The 24,858-nt window shown below is 38.4% G+C and overlaps 1 protein-coding gene across 1 annotated transcript; it reads left to right on the forward strand.

The window, feature by feature from the left end:
- The first annotated feature begins 230 nt into the window (after positions 1-230).
- On the forward strand, positions 231-17,865 carry LOC108441282 (carcinoembryonic antigen-related cell adhesion molecule 5-like). The gene is made up of 13 exons (XM_017720721.2): positions 231-276; positions 3,317-3,383; positions 3,566-3,608; positions 5,868-5,902; positions 8,914-8,964; positions 12,055-12,321; positions 14,532-14,795; positions 14,884-15,111; positions 15,198-15,291; positions 16,203-16,344; positions 16,492-16,584; positions 16,696-16,753; positions 17,289-17,865. Exons 2-12 carry the CDS (start codon positions 3,341-3,343, stop codon positions 16,723-16,725), a joined length of 1,290 nt encoding a protein of 429 aa, XP_017576210.2. The 5' UTR covers positions 231-276; positions 3,317-3,340; the 3' UTR covers positions 16,726-16,753; positions 17,289-17,865.
- Positions 17,866-24,858: the final 6,993 nt, after the last annotated feature.

Raw genomic sequence — 24,858 nt, forward strand, 5'->3', positions numbered from 1 at the left:
TGTGCAAATAAAAACACATCTCTAAATGCATTTGCAAAAACCTTTTCGTGGTGACCTCAAACTCAACTCTTCATCATTTGAAAATGTTTTAAGCAATGAACACGGTTCTAACGTAAGTTACACACACTGTTCTATTATGGTACAATTACTCTGTAATAGTGACTGTTGCATAAAAAAAAGGTGTTAGCCACATGCAGCCTGACTGTGTGTGCAAAGTTTAGTACATCCAGGAACTCATCATTTGGTATGTAGGTGTTGCAGACTTCACTTACCAAGGTAAGAAACTTCATTTTGGTTTAAAACAGTAAGCTTATATACTGAATTAGATCTCAAGTAATTAAATATGCAATATTTTATTGTTGGTATCTCATTTTATTGTACATAATTTTTAATACATTTTAGATGACAAGTTTTAGGAGCTATATTGAGAAATCCTTCTTTAATATCCCTCAGAATCAGACTAGGAATAACACAGGAATAACAGAAAAATGAATTCATGTTTGTGTTCTCCAAACGTTTGGTTTGAAAATAGAAAAAAAGCTGATTCATAAAAAACAAAAGCAAATGAGATTTCTGCACCATTTGTGGGAACAATGTACACAATACAAAGAATGTGAATATTAGCTGTAGACAGAACGGATATATATATATAAATGACAAAACATATTAGTTACAGGTGCGGTGGACGTTAACCACACTACACTTCTAACCTTTGTTACTAGTTGCTGGGCAATATATATCATATCATATAATATCATATGTCTGTTATCAAAATGTAGATTTGACCTTTATAGAGGCAATGCTTCCAAAATCTTGTTTTTGTATTTTTTTACTCAAAATTAACTTCAGCACTTAATCATTAGCAAGCTTGATAGGTTTTTAGTTACCAGTGATCATTTATAGAGTACCTTATGACTAAGTAAATGCTGGGTAATGGGGTGAGAGAGAGAAATAACCCAGTGTTTCAGCATTTTTAGGCTGTAAATAATAAAATCATATGTAAAAAAGACTTAAAAACTTGTGCTATCTTCATCATCCTCCTCCTCCTCATCATAATCATACATAGATCAGCTGAAAATAAAACAACCCTACATTCATGGTTAAGTTAACCCAGCATTGAGTAAAAAAGACTATTATAACAACCCATCACAAAGCTTATATTATTTTACCATAATAATGTAAGTGTCCTGCCACTGAATATGCTACCATGGGAACATGTAAAGGGGCTCTCGGAAGGCAGTTTGCAGGAAGAAAAACATTTATTGTTGTTTAAGTTGTTGATGCTTGTTTAACATATGTTTACATGGTGTCTACCCTGAAGGAAAGTTGTATGGTTAGAGGTGACATGCCTGCTTCCCAGCCATACTTCAGAAAGCCACCAAAGTTGCTTTCTGCGCAGTTGCTCAGGCGGCTGATCTGTAAGGTCACTGGGAAGGCTGACCTTTAATGGGGGGGACTAAGTGGTGTCCCAACACCAGTGTGGCTAAAATTGACCCACCTGCTTCCCAGCCATTTTAGCCTGTGCTGAACTGCAGTTTTCGCTTGTTGCTTGTTCAATAAAAGATCATTTGCCTTTAAAGCACTTCATTTCCTGCCTCTATATTTTTGCTAGCACTAGATTATTATTAAGTAATTGTGATGGTTACAGTGATCCAACTTTGTAAGTGTAAACAATTAAACTCAACATTTAAGATAATTTAGAACCCAACTACAATCAGACTAAAAACTAAGAGAAAAGATTTTAATATTTTGCTTGGTTCCTGAATAATAATTGAATGCTTGAATGCTTTTTTCATGGAAATCCATGGTGTGTCCTGTCAGGCTTTCAGGTTGTAGGTGTGAGATGACCCAAAGACATTGACATTATTGAACACTAGAACACTAGTTCTATTATTAACAACTAAGCAGATGCATGTACACTATATTTCCAAAAGTATTCACTCATCTGCCTTTACACGCATATGAACTTGAGTGACATCCCATTCTTAATGCATAGGGTTTAATATGATGTCAGCCCACCCTTTGCAGCTATTACAGCTTCAACTCTTCTGGGAAGGCACAAGGTTTCCACAAGGGTTAGGAGTGTGTTTATGGGAATTTTTGACCATTCTTCCAGAAGTGCATTTATGAGGTCAGACACTGATGTTGGACGAGAAGGCCTGGCTCACAGTCTCTGCTCTAATTCATCCCAAAGGTCTTCTATTGGGTTGAGGTCAGGATTCTGTGCAGGCCAGTCAAGTTCTTCCACACCAAACTCGCTCATCCATGTCTTTATGGACCTTGCTTTGTGCACTGGTACGCAGTCATATTGGAACAGGAAGGGGCTGTCCCCAAACTGTTCCCACAAAGTTGGGTGCAGGAAATTGTCCAAAATCTCTTGGTGTGCTGAAGCATTAAGAGTTCCTTTCACTGGAACTAAGGGACCAAGCCCAACTCCTGAAAAACAACTACACACCATAATCTTACCTCCACCAGACCTTATGCTTGGCACCAGTCTCCTGGCAACCACCAAACCCAGACCCGTCCATCGGACTGCCAGACGGAGAAACATGAATCATCATTCCAGAGAACATGTCTCCACTGTTCTAGAGTCCAGTGGCTGTGCTTTACATACTGCATTTGACGCTTTGCATTGTGCTTGGTGATGTAATGCTTGGATGCAGCTGCCCGACCATGGAAACTCATTCCATGAAGCTCGCTACACTGTTCTTGAGCTAATCTGAAGGCCACATGAAGTTTAGAGGTCTGTAGCGATTGACTCTGCAGAAAGTTGGTGACCTCTGCGCACCATGCACCTCAGCATCCGCTGACCTTGCTCTGTCATTTTATGTGGCTCTGTCATTTTAAGTTGCTGTTGTTCCCAATCGATTCCACTTGGTATAATACCACTGACAGTTGACTGTGGAATATTTAGTAACAGGAAATTTCTCGAATGGACTGCACAGGTGGCATCCTATCACGGTACCATGCTGGAATTCACTGAGCTCCTGAGAGCGACCCATTCTTTCACAAATGTTAGTAGAGGCAGTCTGCAGGCCTAGGTGCTTGGTTTTATACACCTGTGGCCAAGGAAGTGATTGGAACACCTGAATTCAATTATTTGGATGGGTGAGTGAATATGTTTGGAAATATAGTGTATATTATAAGTGCTAATGTATATTATAAGTGCTAATATAATAAGCTCTGCTAATATAGATTTTCAAGACGGTAGAGCAAACTCAGCAACCAATCAGCATCCTGCTGAACAGCAAAACATTTTTTATGCTAATCCACAACAAAATTAATGACTTACAGTTTTGCTTTGTACCTTACATAGATATAAGCCACAGCCACAGTGACGATGGTTCATCCTCTTTCTCTGATTCTTCTGCTCATGATGCCAGGTGAGTCACTATAGAAAAAATGCCATTGTAACAACAATGCATTCATCTTTTCTTTCTACATAAATATAAGCATATCAGTAGACAGTAGAAGATTTATATGTTGATGGTGTGTCCTCACTGGTCAGTGAGTAACATGCAGGTTAATGTCTTTATTTCTTCTTCCAACACAATCATTTAAACAGCTCAGCTTGCAACATATGACTTGAACAACACGGAATACAGCATGTAAGTTTCTGGAAACCATAAATAATAGTTTTTTTTAATAACAGAAGGTGAAATTATGATTTAAAATATGTATATCATATATATGTCATCCAAGGACAAATAGATTCATAGCTAGAAAGACCTGTAAAGGGATTTAAAAATTCTGCTAGAGAAAAGAAATAAAATCATTGTGTTGTCTCAGAATCATTACAGATTGTTAAACTTCTGATAACAAAGAGCCATTCAGCGTGGACCTACAGGGTCTTCCACTACACTACCACCTTCATAGCTCTTGCCACCCCACTTGCTACCCAGTTCTGCAGCCCCTAAAAAATTATGCAAAACATATTAAGCACAATGTGCTCAAAAAGTTCAAAACTTGCCTTAAATAGTAAATAGGCCTGTTTTCCACTTAACTTTCAAGTTATTCACTGATTCTGGTTCTGTGTTTATGTCTGTATGGTGTGAAATCATCCTGCTTTATTTCAAAACCAAAAACAAGTAAAAAAAGTTCAGTTTGCTTATACAGCCTGCAAATACATGAATGCAGTGCATAATCTCCAGTCATTTAATCACATTTAATACTCAAGGTCAAACCATCATTCTAACAATTGCTAACTGTTAAACAGTGCTGTTATCTAGGAAAGGCCATTATAATCATTAAAATTAAAACCTGGTTTTGCTTTCTAATGCAAATTGGCTTAATGATTGCCATTAGAGACCACTACTTTCTTGTAGGACACCTTTGGATTCCGTTAAATGCAGCTGAAATCAGTCCCAGAACATCTGTTAAACTATTAGAATCCTTGACACTGCGATATCCACTCATCAGCAAAACACAAAATACCATCAGAATCCTTGACACTGTGATATCCACTCATCAACAAAACACAAAATACCATCAGAATCCTTGACACTGTGATATCCACTCATCAGCTAAACACAAAATACCATCAGAATCCTTGACACTGTGATATCCACTCATCAGCAAAACACAAAATACCATCAGTGGCTCTCATAATGGTTTCTATGATTTTCTTTGCAGCGGGGTGGCTCCTTCTTCCCAGTTAGCAGCACTCTTAGTTAGCTTAACTAGTGGGCTACAGATCCAAACACTGCCACACACCACAGTAGAGGTTTGATTCTGGACTGATGCTCTGCTGTTATAAATGTAGATGATACAAGTTGATGTTTGAGACAGCAGTGGTGTTTAAAGTGACAGAAAACCAACATCAAACCTATCCTGCTTTGTTTTACACTGTAGCCTGTTGGGCTAAGCTAACGTTAGCTTAGTTAGCAGGCTAAACCATACAGAAATCTGATATTTGAATATATATTTCATATGGTATCAAATGCAGGTATCAAATAACATCTGCTTTGTGCCCCATTTTCCACGCATTGAGAGAGACATTTGCTGCACTGTACCACTTCTTCTCAATCTATGAATCCCATCACACACCCGCTGCAGATATTTATAGCCCAATCAATGTATAATTTCATCTGCAGGAGCCTGTACCTATGCTGTGAAAATTATGTGTTACACACTTATGTCTGTATATGCTGATATATGGCTGAAATTTGTCCCATGGCCAATTTCAAATAAGTTGGCATACGTGTCACATATATGTCCATAAGTGACTAATATACATGTGATATAAGGGAAATCCATAGATGATAATATATGTCCTATATTTTAAATCCGTTTCCATATCAGATTTCCATATGGGAAAAGTACCACATACCACAGTACAGGCTTGGTTCCAGCTAAGAGATGCTAAAACAGCATACATTTGGAGTATAAAGTGTCATATCTGATAGAATAAAGTCAACTGACTGGTGTTGGAATGACAGCCAGAATTGAACATGTTCTGTGGTGCGTGTGGCTATTAGCTTGTTTGACATGATAAAAAAAATCTATTGATGTGTACAATAAAAAACTAACAGGCTAAAAAAACATTTTTTGGTTTTGAATAAAGATTTCTTATGTCTTAAACTATAATCAAGTTCATCTGTGGTTTTAATTATATGGAATCTAGTGGTCAACCCGCCAGAAATTCCTCAAACCTATATAGTGTAGTTTTAATGAGAGGTAATTTCCCTTCAGACAACATAGTTTCACATACATCATGTCACATACATACAATTTTGCTTGATGTGAATTTTTTCCATTTTGTATTTTGGTTTGATAAAACATTGACAAAAGAGGTCAAAGGAGGGAAAATAAATATAAAGAGTATTTATTTCTCCACTCACTCTTATTTACTATCCTTGCCTCTGCAGGACTCTTTCTGCAGACTCTACAGACACTCTGTATAGTAAGTCACACTAGCCATTTTTGTCTCTTGTAATTTTACCATAAGATATGTGTATGCATGTATGAATGTATTTGGGGTGGGAGGGTGCTACAAACTAGTGGGGGCCCACTATAACTGTGCTATTGTTCTCAGGCTTACTAAAATACACTATATTGCCAAAAGTGTTCACTCACCCATCCAAATTGAATACAGGTGTTCCAATCACTTCCATGGTCACAGATATATAAAACCAAGCACCTAGGTATTCAGACTGCTTCTACAAACATTTGTGAAAGAATAGGTCACTCTCAGAAGCTCAGTGAATTCCAGCATGGTACCGTGATAGGTGCCACATGTGCAACAAGCTGTGAAATTTCCTGTTACTAAATATTCCACAGTCAACTGTTAGTATTATTAGAAGTGGAAGCTATTGGGAACGACAGCAACTCAGCCACTTAATGTGGCCTTCAGATTAGCTCAAAAACACTGTAGAGAGCGTCATGGAATGGGCTTCCAAGATTGAGTAGCTGCAGCCAAGCCTTACGTCACCAAACGCAATGCAAAGCATCGAATGCAGTGTTATAAAGTGCCGCCACTGGACTCTAGAGCAGTGCAGACTTGTTTTCTGGAGTGATGAATCACGCTTCTCAATCTGGCAATCCAATGGATGACTCTGGGTTTGGCGGTTGGCAGGACAACGATACTTGCCTGACTGCATTGTGCCAAGTGTAAAGTTTGGTGGAAGGGGGATTATGGTGTGGGGTTGTTTTTCAGGAGCTGGACTCGGCCCCTTAGTTCCAGTGAAAGGAACTCTTAATGCTTCAGCAGGTCAAGAGATTTTGGACAATTTCATGCTCCAAACTTTGTGGGAACAGTTTGGGGACGGCCCCTTCCTGTTCCAATATGACTGCGCACCAGTGCACAAAGCAAGGTGCATAAAGACATGGATGAGTGAATTTGGTGTGGAAGAGCTTGTCTGGCCTGCACAGAGTCCTGACCTTAACCTGACAGAACACATTTGGGAGGAATTAGAACGGAAACTGCGAGCCAGGCCTTCTCGTCCAACATCAGTGTCTGACCTCATAAATGCACTTCTGGAAGAATGGTCAAAAATTCTCATAAACACAATCCCTTGTGGAAAGCCTTCTCAGAAGAGTTGAAGTTGTTATTGCTGCAAAGGGTGGGTGAACATCATACTGAACCCTATGGATTAAGAATGGGATGTTACTCAAGTTCATATGTGTGTGAAGGCAGACGAGCAAATACTTTTGGTGATATAGTGTATTCTTAATAGAATCACTTCACTGGTTAAGTAACAATATAAAAACTATTTTTTTCAGTAGCAATATTCTCACACATGCACTTTGACAGTGTTCTGGACACTCCAATTAAATGAATTGTTCAAATGCTAAAGCACTTAGTTTAGCCATTAACCTAACAGTTATCTTAGCATTAGCCTATTTCCAGTTTAACCTCTACTTGCCTTGTATTATCTTAGCCTAGAACAGCTTAGCCTTTTGTTTATTTACTAGGCCTCTTTTACTTGTTTTTGTTTGTGCTCCTTATATTTGGTTATTTGCCTGTATTCTGTCTTAGCTCGGTGTTCATAACTGCATTAGTGGTCATCACTGGTCTAGTCTGGATCATTACAGGATGCAATCATTTGGCTTCTTAGTAGTAATGTTAACTATCTACCTTGCTTCTGCATTGACCAACAAACAAATAAATGAATAAATAAATAAATTAAACCTCAGCCCCAAAAATCCACCCCAGAAACAGCAGTTGTGTTTTTTTTTTTCCAAAAACAAAAAACTACAACCTTAGAATACATTAATGAGGGTTTCTTTAATCTTTAAACTGGAAACTCACTCTTGGGACTGCTACAGCACTGCTGTAGGATGTGAGAAAGCAAGTTTACAAGAGATGTAGCATTAGTAAAATTTTTCATTTTGGCCAGAGTGGTCCTTAAAGATGTCACATTCTTTGAACTACAGAAATGTACAGGTTTAACTTCATGATTCTTAAATACATCTAGGATAAAGTCATTTTAGATATTTTATAATAATGACCAGTGGTGATCAAATCTTGAGGCAGATAATTAGACAAAAAAGTCACTAGTGTGTATAAAAGTGTCTATAAAATTATGAAAAATTATTCATATAACCAGTGGTTACAAACTTGTATGATATAGTGTTCCTGATATTATGCTATAGGCATCTTCTTCTCTCCCATTCTTGCTTTTAGGTTGGGTAAAAAAGCAGAATAACTGAACTGCTACTGAACTGAAGTTTGTAATCACTTGTTATATTAATAGTTAATATTATTAACTATTGCTGATGTATTGATTATTAAAAATGATTATTAAAAATAATTGTTCATAAGTTTACAAACAACTTTTGGTCAAATTATCTGCAAATGATCTTCATTCTTGATGTTATAAATAATGGTTTCAGAATGATCATTTCTGTACACATTTAAAGTATAATTCATTTTTCCACAGCTTCTTACAAATGATGTGACACCTGTGAAGTTGCGTAGAACAATTATATTAGAATAATTTTATACATTTGTGATTCCAGACTTCTGAATAGTGAACTTGTTGAACAATGATGCCCCGACCAGTCAAAATCAATTCATTGTTGAGTTTTGCTTTAAAAACAAAGAGAAGCCAAAAATATTACAGCCAGCATTTTATACAATTTCAAATGAACCAAGCCAGCTTTCTAACATCATTATGCAACAAATGTTTCTTTTTCTGCTTCTTCTTATTATTGTTATTTATATAATTCACTTATTAAAAAATGTATCAATGCATTGATAAGATAAGAATATATACCATATGGATATTTTACATGTGCTGAATATTACACATAGACTATTGCACATGAAGTACTGAGTATATAGCATGAGTATGGTGATGAACTGGGGGAGTCTATTGAAGCAGTGCTAGTTGTACAGTCTAACAGCAGCAGGAATATATATAATATGTATTTATGATGGATTAATTTAAAAACTCTCTTCTTCTTCATCAGCAACATCAGCCCCTCTAACACACACTATTAGCAAGACAACTGAGACAGAAGGTGAGGTAATTTGAAGGCACTGTGCTATTGCAACATAAATCACTGGTAAAAAAATCTTTTATGTTTTAATGTTGTGAGGTTGTGAAAGGGAAAACAAGGTGAGTCAAACTTCCCACTGGCTTCTACATCAAAAGACAGTTTCAGTTGTTTTGTTGAGTACACTGTGTGCACAATTATTAGGCAAGAGAGTATTTTGACCATATTATCATTTTTAGGCATATTTTCTAACTCCAAGCTGGATAAACTTGAATGCTTAATGGATTTAAGCATAGCAGGTGATGTGTATCTGTGTAATGAGGGAGGGTGTGGCCTAAGGAGGTCAACACCCTATATGAAGTTGTGCATAATTATTAGGCAGCTTTTTTCTTTAGGCAAAATCGGCCAAAAAAGAGATTGAACTGACTCTGAAAATTTAAAAATTACCAAAAGTCTCTCAGAGGGATGCAGAATTCTTGAAATTGCTGAGATATTGGGGCGTGATCACAGAACCATCAAACGTTTTGTTGCAAAAAGTCAACAGGGTCACAAGAAACGTGTTGAGAAAAAAAGACGCAAATTAACTGCCAAGGATTTGAGAAGAATCAAGCGTGAAGCTACCAGGAACCCATTATATTCCAGAACTGCAACCTACATGGAGTATCAAGAAGTACAAGATGTTCAGCGCTCAGAGACACGGCCAAGGTAAGGAAGGCTGAAACCCGACCACCACTGAACAAGACACATAAGCTGAAGTGTCTAGACTGGTACAAGAAGAATCTGAAGACAGATTTTTCAAAGGTATTATGGACTGATGAAATGAGAGTGACTCTTGACGGACCAGATGGATGGGCCCGTGGCTGGATCAGTAACGGGACAGAGCTCCACTTCGAGTCAGACGCCAGCAAGGTGGAGGTGGGGTACTGGTATGGGCTGGTATTATTAAATATGAGCTGGTTTGACCTTTTCGGGTTGAAGATGGGCTAAAAATCAACTCCCAAGCCTACTGCCAGTTTTTAGAAGACACTTTCTTTAAGCAGTGGTACAGGAAGAATCTGCATCTTTCAAAAAGACACTGATTTTTATGCAGGACAATGCTCAGTCACATGCATCCAAGTACTCCTCTGCATGGCTCGCCAGTAAAGGCCTTAATGGCCCCCTTCCTCACCTGACCTGAACCCAATTGAGAACGTGTGGGCAATTCTTAAATGGGAGATTTACAGTGAAGGAAAACAGTACACCTCTCTGAACAGGGTCTGGGAGGCTGTGGTCGCTGCTGCACAAAAAGTTGATCATCAACAGATCAAGAAACTGACAGACTCCATGAATGAAGGGCTTATCACTGTTACTGAAAAGAAGGGGGGGCTATATTGGTCACTAATTTATTTTTTATTTCTCAGAAATGTTCATTGGAAAGCTTTGAGTTGTTTGTTTATAATTCTCACTTGAACAGATGAAAATAAAAAAGTGAGATGGGATAATGTGTGTTTTTCATTTAGCTGCGTAATAATTCTGCACCATTATAGTTGCCCAATAATTGTGCACACATAGATATTCTCCTAAGAAAAACAAAACTTCACTTTATTTTTCTTCACTTTATTTTTCTTAAACATTCATGTTTGAGGATTATTAACATTTTGGATTAGCCGAGAGCGCTGTAGTTGGTCGTTAATAAAAATAATTCTCAAAAATAAGACTTGCCTAATAATTGTTTATATGCCTAATAACAGTGTATATCCACATTGAGCAGCACACTTTTCCAGTCTAAACTCTCCAGTTCCACATCAAATGTGTTGGGCCTAGTGTTCATCCATCTGGTGAAATAGTGGAGGGTAGTTTATCAATGCTGACATGCTATAATTTAAGCAATGTGACTGTGAATTACACCTAGTTCAGATTCAGAGAACAATACTTGTGCAAAGCATGCAATGAAAGCAGTCCAGCATCCACTGTAGGCATCCTTTCATATCCCATTCTCTCTCTTTTAGGTTGGGTTGAAAACCAAAATAACTGCACTGTTCCACAACTTAATGCCATGATCTAGAGCTGTATGAATGTGCATGTTTGTGGAGATTTAGTTGGCTGAATGCATCTATCCTATTCTACCACTCCAAAGTTGGCAACTATGGAGTATTATATTTAAAATGTAAAGAAGTGAGTTTGGCCTAAAGAAGTTACTGGTAAAAAGAGAAGGGGGCACTATTGTGCTTATGTAAAAGATTGCCTTTTATGTTCTACAAATGCTATTCATGCATGACCATTGAGAATGATAATTTTGACCCAGTTATTGCAAATGCAAATATGTATATTAATGTCATAGTAACACAGTGGTTCACAGTGTTGCCCTTAGAAGATCTGTATCTGCTCTACCCCTGAAAACCGCTGACCGTGTTCACTGTTGGGGCAATAACTACGAAGTTTCACACAAACAGAGCTCTAGTGAACCTGGATTGAAGAGGAAACAAATGTATTTTGCCCCTTTTACAGAGTGAAGAGGATGGTTAGAAATGCAAAACAGTTCTCCAATCATCACAGCTGGAGGTTTACAGAAGATGGTAGCATATTGGAGTCACCCAGTCTCCAAAACTACAATTAGATGGCACCTCCATATCAATAAGGAAGTCAGAGAGAATGCCAGAAGAAAGTGTACCTGAAAATGCCTGAAGTGTGCTAGATGCTACTGGAACTTTAATTAGAACTGGGTTCTATAGTCTGAGGGGACAAAAATAGAGCTCTCTGGCAACAAATGCTCCAGAATGATTTGGAATAAGAAGGATGGTTACACAGAGAAGAACCTCATCCCCACTGTTAAGTATGGTGAAGGATCTGTGATGTGAGTCAGTGCTGAAGAGTGATTTCAGATTCCTTGCTCATTTAATTACTGTGATGTTTGCAAAGGAAATCTTACACAAAGTACACAATTTTGGGGTGCCAACACCTACAACACATGGTTGTTAAATTTTATGATTTTGATTTTATGACTTTTTCTTTTTTTTCTAAATTTACTTCTATCAAAGGATGTATTTTGCTCATGTTTTCAGTGTGAGATCATTTTTAATGACTTTTTTTATCTTTACCATATTTGATATCTTTACCATTTTTATCTTTTTACAGATCGCCCAAAGAATGTTGTAGTGTCTGGACCTTCTGGTGGAATAGCTGAAGGTGGTTCAGTGACTCTGACCTGCAGCAGTGATGCAAATCCACCTGTGGAGAGCTACACCTGGTTTAAGAGATCAGGAACAGAGGATATAAAAATTGGGACTGGGCAGAATTACACCATCACACATACCAGCGTTGAAGACAGTCATAAATACAAGTGCAGGGCATCCAACCGGCACGGATCTGCATTCTCAGAATCCACGGCCCTTGACATTTTATGTAAGTGGACCTTCGAATGTACTGGAACATTATTTTATGTACATTTTACACACAATAGTTCTCTAAACCTGACTAAACTTCCAAGCCATCAGCTCAAAATAATGTACTTCTAGAGTGCCCAAAGAATAATTCTGAGTGAGCGACCCTGAAAATGGTCAATAATACCAGCACCCCCACAAAACCATGCTAGTGCCACTGCTGTGCTAAGAATAGTCCACTATCGAAATAATATCTATACAACAGCAGCAGTAGGTAGAAGGAGGCTGATAAACTGTTTATGACATAATGTAACATGAGGACTTAGCCTAGGTGGAAATCAAACCCAGGTCTCATAGTGTAGGAGACCAAAATTAACTGGGTGAGCCACCACTTAGAACAGAAAAATGAACCCAAGTGTAGAGCCAACTGGATAGAAAACCCAGTGGAACTCATAGAAACAGCAGTCAGTGATAAAAACTTAAAAACTAGAACTTTAATAGCTTATAGAAAAGGAAACTCTGACTTACCCCACATGGGGTGCAAACCAGATTGCTAGATAAACAGACCTGGAAGTTCCACTGAGCTGCCACCCCACTCTCACTGGTAGGTCAGGGGTGGGGGAAGAAGAAGGCTTGGGAAGAAGACTGAGAAACTTGGAAGAGAACAGTCAACACTTGCTGCTGAGATAAAAAAAGTTTTTTGTTTTTTTAATACATTCTACATGCAGTACCATAGTTCTAGAAGCCAAGAGACAACTGAGTTGTAACATGAGCATAAATGACAACAATACTGAGTCAGGAGCCACAATGCAGGTAAACTCAAGACTGAGCACTGTGAAAGCTCCACTTAAATAGTCTGGTCAAAGTTGAGGATGGTTGCCCCAGAGAATTCTCACTCTGTAATCTCTTCCGGGTTTCTCAACCACTAGAGGGAGCTCCCGAGCGAGTCCAAAATGAATGGGTTAAGATGGAGCTTTTGAGTAAAGTCATAGTTTATTAATGCTTAAACGTTTTAAACGTAAAAGAATACATTTAGTTCCTGAACACTGAATAGCATAAAACAATTTAACACTGCTGTATATTTTTAAGAGCTTTTAAACTTGAATTATAGGGGTTTAGAATGGCGTTGCATGTACGTTCTTGACATCTGTGAGTGCAAACAGCCAGTGAGCTGCTCCGCTCGCCAACAAAGTAGTAGTAATGCTAGCGTCCTCCTGCCCAAAACCCATTTGCTGTAGAAAAATAGGTTTACTTGATTGTCCCTCTCAACTTCTAGAAAATCACACTAAAGAACATCTTTTCTATGTAGATGATCTTTTATATACTTTGTTTATATTAATCTGTCATCACATAACAATATGGAATAGTCCTTTATAACCCTGACCAGGGGGTGGGGCTGCTTTGAAATTACTGAAAATTATTGCTACAATTGCAAATAACAGCGACATTAAGATTTATCATCAGCATGTACATCTAATTTGTATTTTCATGAGAACCTGAGCTCGTTGGGGCCCTAGGCAGCTGCTTACTTTTGCCTAGTGCAAAGACTGTCCCGTCCCCAAACCTGCTGCCTGTTGTGTTAGATTGTCTCTGGTTTCTTCTTAGTGGCTTACATGTAATTCTTAGCTAAGTGTGCCTTGTTAGTTCTTAGATTTTTGCCAAACATGGCTAATTTTGAGAACAATAACATCTATATCCACTATAATAATAAATAATCGATCATCTTTAAAATCACTGAACTCCTGTCCTCTTGCTACCTTTACCCAAAATCGAGCTGGATCTACTAAACATTTTTATGCAGGCCACAGAACATGGTACGATGTTAATTGTTTATTATGCAGTACACCTGTCTGAAAGCATCTGCGCTCAGGTCAGATACATGTCTATTCATCTTTAATCAAAACGCTTGAAAATGTGTCATCAATAACCTATTGCTAACATTACAGTAACTCAGTGTTTCATTGTATTTCCCATTGCCTTGTTAAGGAAAGCTAGTGGTTGCTAATCTTTAATCAGTTTAGACATTTCCCTGTTGTCCAATGTGTGGTCAAAGTAATGTGGATTGACAAATGGACAGCAATCAGTGTGTTGCAAAGGCAGTGTGCTTTTCTGTTTACAGAGAAAAAGAATATTTTTTGAGATTATTGGATTATTGGACAGGCTACTGCTGGGTTAGTCCAACAGCGGAATTCTATTGTAAATTGTGTTTTTTTTTTTTGTTGTTGTTTGCAGATGGCCCAAAGAGGGTGTCTAGTAGACCATCTAGTGAAATACTTGAGGGAGGGTCAGTGACTCTGATTTGCAGCAGTGAAGCAAACCCACCTGTGAAGAGCTACACCTGGTTTAAGAGATCAGGAAAAGAGGATTCACAAACAGGCTACGGTCAGAATTATAGCATCAGAGATGTCAGCATTGAAGACAATTACAAATACAAGTGTAGGGCATCCAATCAACACGGATCTGCCTTCTCAGAGTACACAAAGCTTCACATTTTATGTGAGTAAAGGCCATTTATATCTACTGGCACTGTTTTATGTACATTGTGCATATAAGAATTTGCATCAAAATAAGTGTTGTACTTCAGACTCCCCAAAGAAGACGTCAGTGTCCATGACCCTGAAATGCAACGCCGATGCTAACCCACTTGTGATGGACTACATCTGGTATAAAGAAGGTGAAAGAGCACCTGTGGCATATGGGCAGACCTACAGCATCGCCAGTATCACTAAAGAGGGCATTGCACCATTCTACTGCAAGGCTCGTAACAGAATTGGCCATCACTTTGCACGCCCTGTACTGGTCACATGTATAGGTGAGCAGCATTAGCTACCTCATCACATGACTGTTTCCTCTCTGTTTAAAAGACCTTAACTGTAGTATTTTAACCCTTTGACTCAGAGGTGTGCCCTAAAGTAAAGACTGCAGCTGCTGTCATCGGTGGATTCTGTGGAGGACTTGCTGTAGTTGCTGTCTTGAACATTCTGTGGATAAGGTGATGTGTCTTTAATGTTTAAGCCATTCTCACAGTCACAGTCAAACTCTGTACCCAACTATCCAACATTTAGGGTCAGTTTCCCAAACCCAATTAAGCCTAGGCCTAGGCTAAAAGAATTTTTCTAGCGGCGATTCACCATTGGCACTGCAGTTTATTCCATGATATGGTTTAATTCCTGTCTGGGAAACTGCACAAAGCACAGCTTTTAAAGGAACGGTCTGACTCAAACTAGATGAAGTCAATCAGCAAAGACATGTTTGGTCCTTTACTTTAGAGCTGGACCTGTAAGGCTAGCATGGCTAACAAACGCTAGAAGTCAATAGTCACCCAAACCTCTTCCATTAATATTCCCAAAACATCTCTCCATCTACTTAAACTGCATCCAGGTCTTCAATAAGTGTGGTTTAGAGGACACCATAAGTTAATGCAAACAATAAAAATAAACTTCACTGCGTTGCTGAACCCAACTATTTTAGTCGATATGTGTTGTGACTACCCTTCATATGGAAAAACAAAGGAGGCATTGCAGGCCATATGCCAGGGGAGTCAGAATTCAGCATGATATCTAAAATTGTGTTGACAGAAAAGATTTGGGTGACTATTGACTAGTGTTGGTTTGCAATGTTAGCCTAATAGCTCCAGTTTTAAAATAAAGAAGCAAAATTTGGACACCAAACATGTCCTGGTTAGATACCTACATTTGAAGTAAAGGGAAAATTAGATCAATGTGGTTTTTCACCAAAACATTAATTAAAAAAGTATTTCAATAATGTCAACAGATTGCTTAAAAAACACTCTTTCTAAAGCAACACATGATGATCATTAGGTGGAACTCAAACAACATATTCACAATCCATATTCAGAATTTGCTATGATAATAATTAAGCATGATATCATACAATGTAAAGCAAGAGAAATAAGCAGATAACAAATGGAAGTGAACGTGGCGCAGATGAAAGCAAGAAGAATCAGACAACAAGTGGAAATGATCACAGTAAAGCTGAACGCAAAAGGAGGAAGAAGAAGACAGCAATTGAAGATGATTATGAGGTGTGTAATCTATTAAAATGTGTGCGTCATTAATCATCATGGCCTCCAGGTAGAGTGCAGAATCATGCAGTGCTGTTTAGCCATACAGTTGCAGAGTGAGGCAGCTGTGCGTGGTGCTGATATACTCTTCTTTTCTTCTTGCAACAGAATGTTGGCCCAGAGTCCAACACATGCAACAACTCATACACGGCTGTTAATCTGAGGACCAAGTACTCAGCTGATGTGTATGAAGCTCAAACAGTAAGATCCTCACTTTGAAAACCAAACTCACTCGGACAATCGGGCCAAAAAAGAACTACAAACATGAACAAATGCAAATGTAACTTCTCTGTTGTTCTTTCTTACTGTTAGACTAAGAGCAGCGCTATGATGCAGGTGTAGGTTCTCATAGCAACCACTTCTGACTCCAGTAAGTGATTTCACTTGCAATTGCTGCTTCATCAGTTACCTATGTTTTAGTGTTAAACAGAGTTAGTGGTGGGCCGTATAGTTCAACCGTTTTTCACTTATAAGTTTTGTCATAAACGTTATACAGATATGCCACAAATATTCACAGATCATGCAGCAAACAAATACTGCAAATATCACTAACATTAGTCATTTATCATGGATGATTCAGTTACGTTTACAGTGAACATGAAAACACAGCAGTGCCCCAGTCTCCTCCTGCTCTCTAATCCATTGCATCTGATGTAATCCCCTTTGTTTTTGAGGCAGCGGCTATAAATGAGTAGACCTTGGGTCCTTTATGTAAACAAATATTTCTGACCATGATCTGATGGCTTCTGGTGAGCTATTACCTTACTTAGACGTTTTAGGTTGTTTTTTCCTTTAATGTATTATCTGTCTTTATGTCTATTAATGTAATAGATGATGTGAATATGCTGACAGTGAGTTTTTAACTTAATATTTAGCACTACTACCTGTGTGTGTTCTTGTCTTAGACTCTGTGGAATCATCATCAGAACCATCACAGTGGATACAAACCACATAAGAGACTGGACCTACAAAGAAGGAAGAGGAGAATATCAGAGGACAAGATGTTAATGCTTATGCGTATACACAGTGTTTCTTATAAAGCATAGAAGATCCACATTTACCTGCTAAAGCTTTGCAACAGCTGTTTGATTTGTGTAGCAAACCATTATATTTGTAAATTAAGTACAGGAAGAAAATGCTCACGTTGTTGTAGTTTATTACTATATAGTATTGTTTCTGGAAAATGTATACTTTATTCAAGTCAAAATTCTTGTAATCTTACTCAGTTATATTTCTACAACTTTTTACTCCTTGCATTCTCATTTGAACCTTGAATGTCCTTGTTACAAATTCATAGGCCATGAGATTCATCAGTACTGTGTTTAAGTGTATTTGAATGTTGAAATTAAGAGCTGAATGGGATGAAGACAAGACAGACTCGCTAGTCTGGGTTACTCAAGTGCAGTGTGATCAGTTAATGCCCAGCATTAAAATTAATTTAATTTTAAGAACAATACAAAAGGATGATTGGATTCGTAATATAATCTGTCAAAATGTTTACATTATGCTTTCATGTACTTAAGTATTTATATATTTTAGGCTAACTTAAGTACATTTTTGCCTTTATATTTCCACTTTTGAGTTTGACAGGTGACTCATATTTAAGAAATTTTGAATAAACGTGGTTCCCTTTTAATTGGTCACCAGAGTGTGGTGTGTTTACTAATAGTGTTCTATTACTAATATTAACATTAGTAGTTTTCCTGTCTGTGAGCCGAATGTTGAGTTAACTGATTTGAGTAATATAAAACCAAGCCAAAGCATTTATAACCTCTTCCTAGATGAACATGCTTACAAGTAGCATACAAATCCATCAGAACTGCACTTAAGTACATAAACTGAGTAAATGAAACTAATTTTTATTAGAACTTGTGTATACTATTTTATTACTATTATTCTCTTCTACTGTTTGTGTGAGTGGGACGTGCCACCATCACGCAAAGTGTGTGTGATGGTTGGGATAGTGTAGTGGTTAACACCTCTGCCTTCTACACTGTGGACTGGGGTTCAATCCCAACCTAGTCAAACACGTTACACTATACCAATAAGAGTCCTTGGGCAAGACTGCTAACACCGCCTTGGCCTACCTAAGTAAAATGATCAAATTGTAAGTTGCTCTGGATAAGAGCGGCAGCCAAATGCCGTAAATGTAAGTGTGTGTGTGACTTACTGTGGGTGCAGCTGCCGGGGTATAAGGACTAAATAGCTGAAACATAGTGGCAGACATGGGGAATGACACCAAGACTGAGGCACACACTGTGGCTTTTAGAGACTTGAGGTGGTCAGTCTGAACTCATTGGTCCAAAATGCAGCAACACAGACCCTAGTAAAAGTAAAAAAGAGCTCATATCACTCTGTAATCACAGAATGTCTGTCTGTTTATGTCCAGCATGTGATCTCAGATCTGCAATACTGCCCTTTTGTAAATACCTTCCATAAAATATGGAAAACATGCAGGGGCCTCTTTTTGGTTATTATGCTTCTAAACTGTGGAACTCAGTTCCACCTTTTATTAGACATACAAGCTCAGTGCACACTTTTAAGAGACATTTGAAAACATATTCTTTAACTTAGCATTCAATTAACACTTTATATCTCTTTGGTATTTATCTTTTTTGATCTCATTATCGTATATAATTTTAAATGAATACTCATAGTTTCATCTATGACTGTTAAACATAAGACTGGGCACAGTCCATTTAAGAGGGGTGTTTAGGAGTTCATTAGAGTTGCACTTTCATATCAATTTCACCCATAAAGAAATACTCAGTCTCCCTGTCTCTCCTGACACATCAGCACTAGACTGTTATTAGTATGAGAACCAGCTGAAACGGCTGTGCAGGAGGCTGTGTTTATTCAGATGAAGGAAACAGATGGACTGATATTATGACTATATTCTCGAAATATTACTTTTTTTCTCAAAATATTATGACTTTTGTTTAAATAGTACAGCTTTTCTCTCTAAACATTATGACTTCATTCTCGAAGCCTACTGTTATTATTTACTGTTTTATTTTTATTAACAGTGGCCCTAAAATACCATCTTGCACTATTCATCTGCCACTTTATAACAGTTTACTGTAGTGATGCTTGTCATGTAAAGATTAATTATCAAAAACGTATTATTAAAATTTTAAATCCTCTTAGTATCACCAGTGTTTCAGTCCATCCGTTCTTTGTGTGTTGTGGATTTGTGGTAGTTCAGTGGTCAGATAATTTGTTGTGTGCTTGTCTGTACCCTTTAGTCAGGCTTTGTTCATTGAGGAAGTCGAAGAACGTTGCTTTGAGAATTAACCTCAAGCCAACTGATAGATTCTAAATTCAGTCTAGCATGTTTGAATAGAAAGTGTGGCTTAGCCACAGAGGAAAAGGGGAAATGAGACCAGCTTTTTTGTACTGAGAGCTCACCAAGGGCTTAGTAATCACTACAGGGGTTCAGTTCATTCTGGTACCAAACAGAAATGCTTTTTAATGCTGTTGAGAAATGACTGTATGAATCTGTTTGTGTAGTACAGGCTTGGTTTTGGAGAAAATATCCTTAATAAGCTTCTTTCTTAATTACACATAAGCCCAGCACTGCAATGACCAGAGAAGTACACAGATGACTATCATACTCAGAATAAGTAAAATATAAGTAAAAAAGAATAAAATCAGAGTAAGAGTAGTTATAAAAGCACTGATGTGAAAGAAGCTAAAGAGATGAATATATAAATGTGTCATATGTAAATATGTACATATGTGCAGGACCTGAGGAAGTTTACTGTACATTACCAGAATATATATATATATATATATATATATATATATATATATATATATGAACATTTGTACAGTTTGCACTGTAATGTTTTTGTTTTTTTTTAAATACTTTTTTGATCCCACAACTGGGGAAATTCCATCCCTGCATTTAACCCATCTGTGAAGTGAAACACCACATACACACTAGTGAACACACACACACACACTAGGGGGCAGTGAGCACACTTGCCCAGAGCGGTGGGCAGCCCTATCCACGGCCCCCGGGGAGCAGTTGGGGTTTAGGTGTCTTGCTCAGGGACACCTCAGTCATGGACTGTCAGCCCTGGGGATCGAACCAGCAACCTTCCGGTCACAGGGCCAGATCCCTAACCTCCAGCCCACGACCGCCCCCAAAGGGCATGTTTAGGCATGTTATACAGTTACACAGTTCACATCTCGCTCTGGCATCTCTGCACAAAGATCATTGTTAAAGAGTAGAGCGAGCATCACATCAAGCACTCTATCAGTTAAGATAATCTGAGCTGACGTTTGAGTGTTTGCTTGTTTACTGTTTGTTACATTTAGCATTATTCTTAACCTTTCAAGTTATACTTAAGTAATACTTAATTATTACCTTAATTCATTAATAACTTCAATCCTTATAAACGTTTTCTTAGTTCTTTCTGGTTTTTACCTAAGCTTTACTTTTCTCAGTGGACATTGAGAAAATGGTGGGCGCCACTGAACGCCAGCTTTAGACACTGGGCAGAGAACTGCAGCAACTGGATCAGCAGATTAGTTGTCTGCTGGAGCGGCAGACTGAGATCCACAAGTGGAAAATGCATTTGTAATTTGTAAGTAGCCCAGGATGCCTCGTATACAACAGTTTCAGGTCCATCAAATCTGGTGGCGACTTCTAGTCGAGTGCTATGTTCATTGCTAACACTGGGATCTCCCATCTTCATGGCCCTAGCAGACCCTAGGTGGTGAAAGTTGAGAACAGCTTCTCTTTCACCCTGACTCTGAGCACAGGGGCTCCCCAGAGATGTGTGCTCAGACCCCTCCTGTGCTCCCTGTATACACATGACTGTGTAGCAAAACACACATCTAACATCATCTTCATGTTTGCTGACGACACCAGCATCCTAGGCCTCATCACTGATGGAGATGAAACAGCCTACAGAGACAAGGTCAGCGCTCTGTCAGAGTGGTGCCATGACAACAATCTTTGTCTCAACATCAGCAAAACAAAGGAGATGATCGTGGACTACAGGAAACAGCAGAGGGGTGGTCACTCTCCCCTATTCATCAATGGAGCTGAAGTGGAGAGAACCAGCAGTGTGAAGTTTCTTGACGTACACCTCACTGATGAACCTCACCTGGTCCCTCGACACCAACACTATCTTGAGATCTGCCCGTCAGTGTCTCTTCTTCCTGCGTAGGCTCAAGAAGTTTGGTCTGCCTCCTCAGATCCTCAGCAACTTTTATAGATGTACCATAGAGAGCATCCTCACAGGCTGCATCACTGGTACAGCAGCTGCACTGCCTGTGACCGCAAGGCCCTTAGAGGAGTGGTGAGGACGGCAGAAGCCATCATAAGCAACAAACTTCCAGCCTTACAGCCTTACTTATGTCTACCAGTCCCGCTGCCTCAGGAAGATCAAAAAGTTTCAGTCAGACAGCGTCACCCAGCACACTGCCTATTCACCATCCTGCCATCAGGCAGGAGATTTTGCAGCATACAGGCTAGAACAACCCAGCTAATAAACAGTTTCTACCCACAGGCTGTCAGGCTTTTGAACAAGCTGTGAAGCTGTGGGTCCTTCCCCAACTACCATTTTCAGTCAGTCACTTTGTCAGCATTATTATTGTATCATATCATCTCTGCTATGGGACTGCTGGGATAGGCTCCAGCTCCCCCCGCAACCCTGATGGAGAAGCGGCTTGGAAAATGGATGGATGGATGGATCTCTGCTATGGACAGTAACAGCTTAACACAGTCACTTTAAAGAACAATAGCACGAGTCACTGAAGTCACTTTAAAATGTATACTGTCTCCATGTCTTGTGTATATTGTCTCTATATTTTGTGTATGTTTCACTATATTTTGTGCATATTTAATATATTTCAATTATATATATATATATATATATATATATATATATATATATATATATATATATATATAAAATTTCTTTTTTTTTTTTTTTACTTTACTCATTTACCTTCTATAGAGTGTTTACCTAAGCATCACCACAAGCATTTCAATGCATAAATGTCCTGACATGTTGTGCAAATGACAAATAAATTCAAAACTTGAAACTTGAAAGTAGCTGGCTCCAGAGGTAAAGCTGCTAAGACGGCTCTAAGGAAACACGAGGACGTGATTCACGGAGGGGTGAATGACATCTCATCCCATCAGAGCGAAGTCCTCAAGGAGCATTTTGGATTACTAGTATGCACAGTCAAAAGAACTGAGGCCAAGATTATCATTTTAGGACCCCTACATACCTACAGGAGAGGACGCAAGGTGTTCAGGGAGCTCTACATGTTTCACTGTTGGCTCAAAGGCTGGTGTGATATCAGCTATGTGTATTTTCTGTAAGCAACCATCCTTCTACCACAGGCATGGATTACACCCTAGCTACTGTGGGTCTATCATCCTGTCTAAATTGCTAAATTTCCTTTGGGATCAATAGCATGTCTGTCTGTCTGTCGGTCTGTCTATCTATCTATCTGTCTGAGAACATACAGAAGCTACTACACCAGGCATAACTTGACATAACTCAGACAAACAACGGGTGGGTGAGTATTATCAACAGGTAAGTGACAGGTAACTGCTTTTTATGATATAGACAGATAAGTGCTTTTTATGATATAGACAATGCCTCCTCAATTTCTATCCCCTCTGTCTCTGCTAAAGCTTTTTTTTACCTATGAAGGGAAAAGGATGTCAAAACTGGTCATTAAAGACAGTACAAATTATCTAAATAACAAAACATTTCTGATTCAAGAAATTGATTTGTCAGAAATGTGGCTCTGGAAAAACTGCCCAGCAAATCTACTTAAAACTGCTCCTGAAAACTACAGGTTTATGCACACAGTAAGACAAGGTAGATGAGGAGGACGAGTGGCTTGCACTTATAATAGTGACTTTAACTGCAAAATAGTACCACTATCAGTGAATTCTTGTCTTTTGAGTATGCTGCTATCAACCTTCTTAGTCACACTTCTTGGTTACTAATTGTAAGATTCAGACCTACCAAATGGAAAAGTAAAGATAATTAACATCAATCAATTCTAACCACAGCTATGATTAAATTCTTCTCTAATTTTCTACAATTAAATCACAAAAAAATGAAATACTGATCCTTGGTACTAAAGCTTCATATACCAAATCTGACGTATAAAACTAGGATGTAATCTTACACTCTGAGCCCTGTTTTATCCCGCTTGTAAATGCAGTCACTAAAGTTTCATTTTATTATTTGAGAAATATTGCTAAAGTTCGGCCTTTTCTATTTCAGAGCAACACAGAGAAGCCTGTACATGCTTATGTTACAAGCAGAGTTGATTACTGTAATGCTCTTTTTACTGGACTTCCTATGAAAACAATACATCCTTTACAAATCATATAAAATGAAGTCCTAACAAGAACAAAAAAGAGAGATCAGACCATTTTAAAAGAACTGCACTGACTGCCTGTATCTTTCAGGATCAATTTTAAAGTTCTGCTTCCAGTTTTTAAGGCTCTAAATAGTCTGTCAATGTTCTAACACATGATCTTAGATCTGTGATACTGGCCTTCTGCAAATGCTTTCTGTAAAATACAGAAGTCATGGTTTCAGTCATTATGCTTTTAAACTGTGGAACTCTATTCCACCTTTTATTAGAAGGTAAAGCTCAGTGCTCACTTTTAAGGAACAATAAAAACGTATCTCTTTAACTTATCATTTAACTTAAACTCTACTTTCCTTGGTGTTTATCCTTTTAATTTGATCTGTCATTGTCTTATTTGACTTTATATGAATAGTTTCTTCTGTTACTGTTAACATTTATTACCTGTCTGTAAAGCACTTTGAGCTGCCAGCAACATGAACAGTGCTGTATACATAAAGATTATGATGATGATGATGATTAGTAGTAGTATTAGTAGTAATACAAAGCTTTTGGGAAACAGGGCTGTGGTTGGCTGTTGTCAGTGCTGCTTTGGATGATTAATTATGTTCAATCAGCACTGCAGGTACGCCACAAATCAATACACAAGCAGAGAAACAAAAGAGAGTATGGCGAACAATCTCAGAAAGCACACAGAAAATGGTCTCAGTTTTCATTTGTGAAAGTGCAAGTGACAAATATTTAGAAATGAAACCAGGAAGTACATGGACGACTGGGAGGGGCCAATTGTGACGATACCCCCACCCCCCCACCCCCCAAGGTGCACAGCGCTAAAGTACGGCAAAAAAAAACAAAAACACAGACACAAGGGACCAAACCAGAGACAGAACTAGACAGGAACAGGATACGGGCAAAAAGAGCAGAGACAGGATACGGGACACAAGAAACAGAAGATGGAACAGACACAGGAAACAGGGCAGACAAGGAAACAGGAGCAGAGGCTGTGACAGGAGACAAGGCAGGACGAGGAGCAGACACAGAAGGAGAACACGGAATAAGAACAACAGGAGCCAAGGGCACAGGCACAGAAACCAGAGCAGAAACAGGAGAGACAGCACA

The sequence above is a fragment of the Pygocentrus nattereri genome, chromosome 1 (genome assembly GCF_015220715.1).
Source record: "Pygocentrus nattereri isolate fPygNat1 chromosome 1, fPygNat1.pri, whole genome shotgun sequence".
NCBI classification, from domain to species: domain Eukaryota; kingdom Metazoa; phylum Chordata; class Actinopteri; order Characiformes; family Serrasalmidae; genus Pygocentrus; species Pygocentrus nattereri.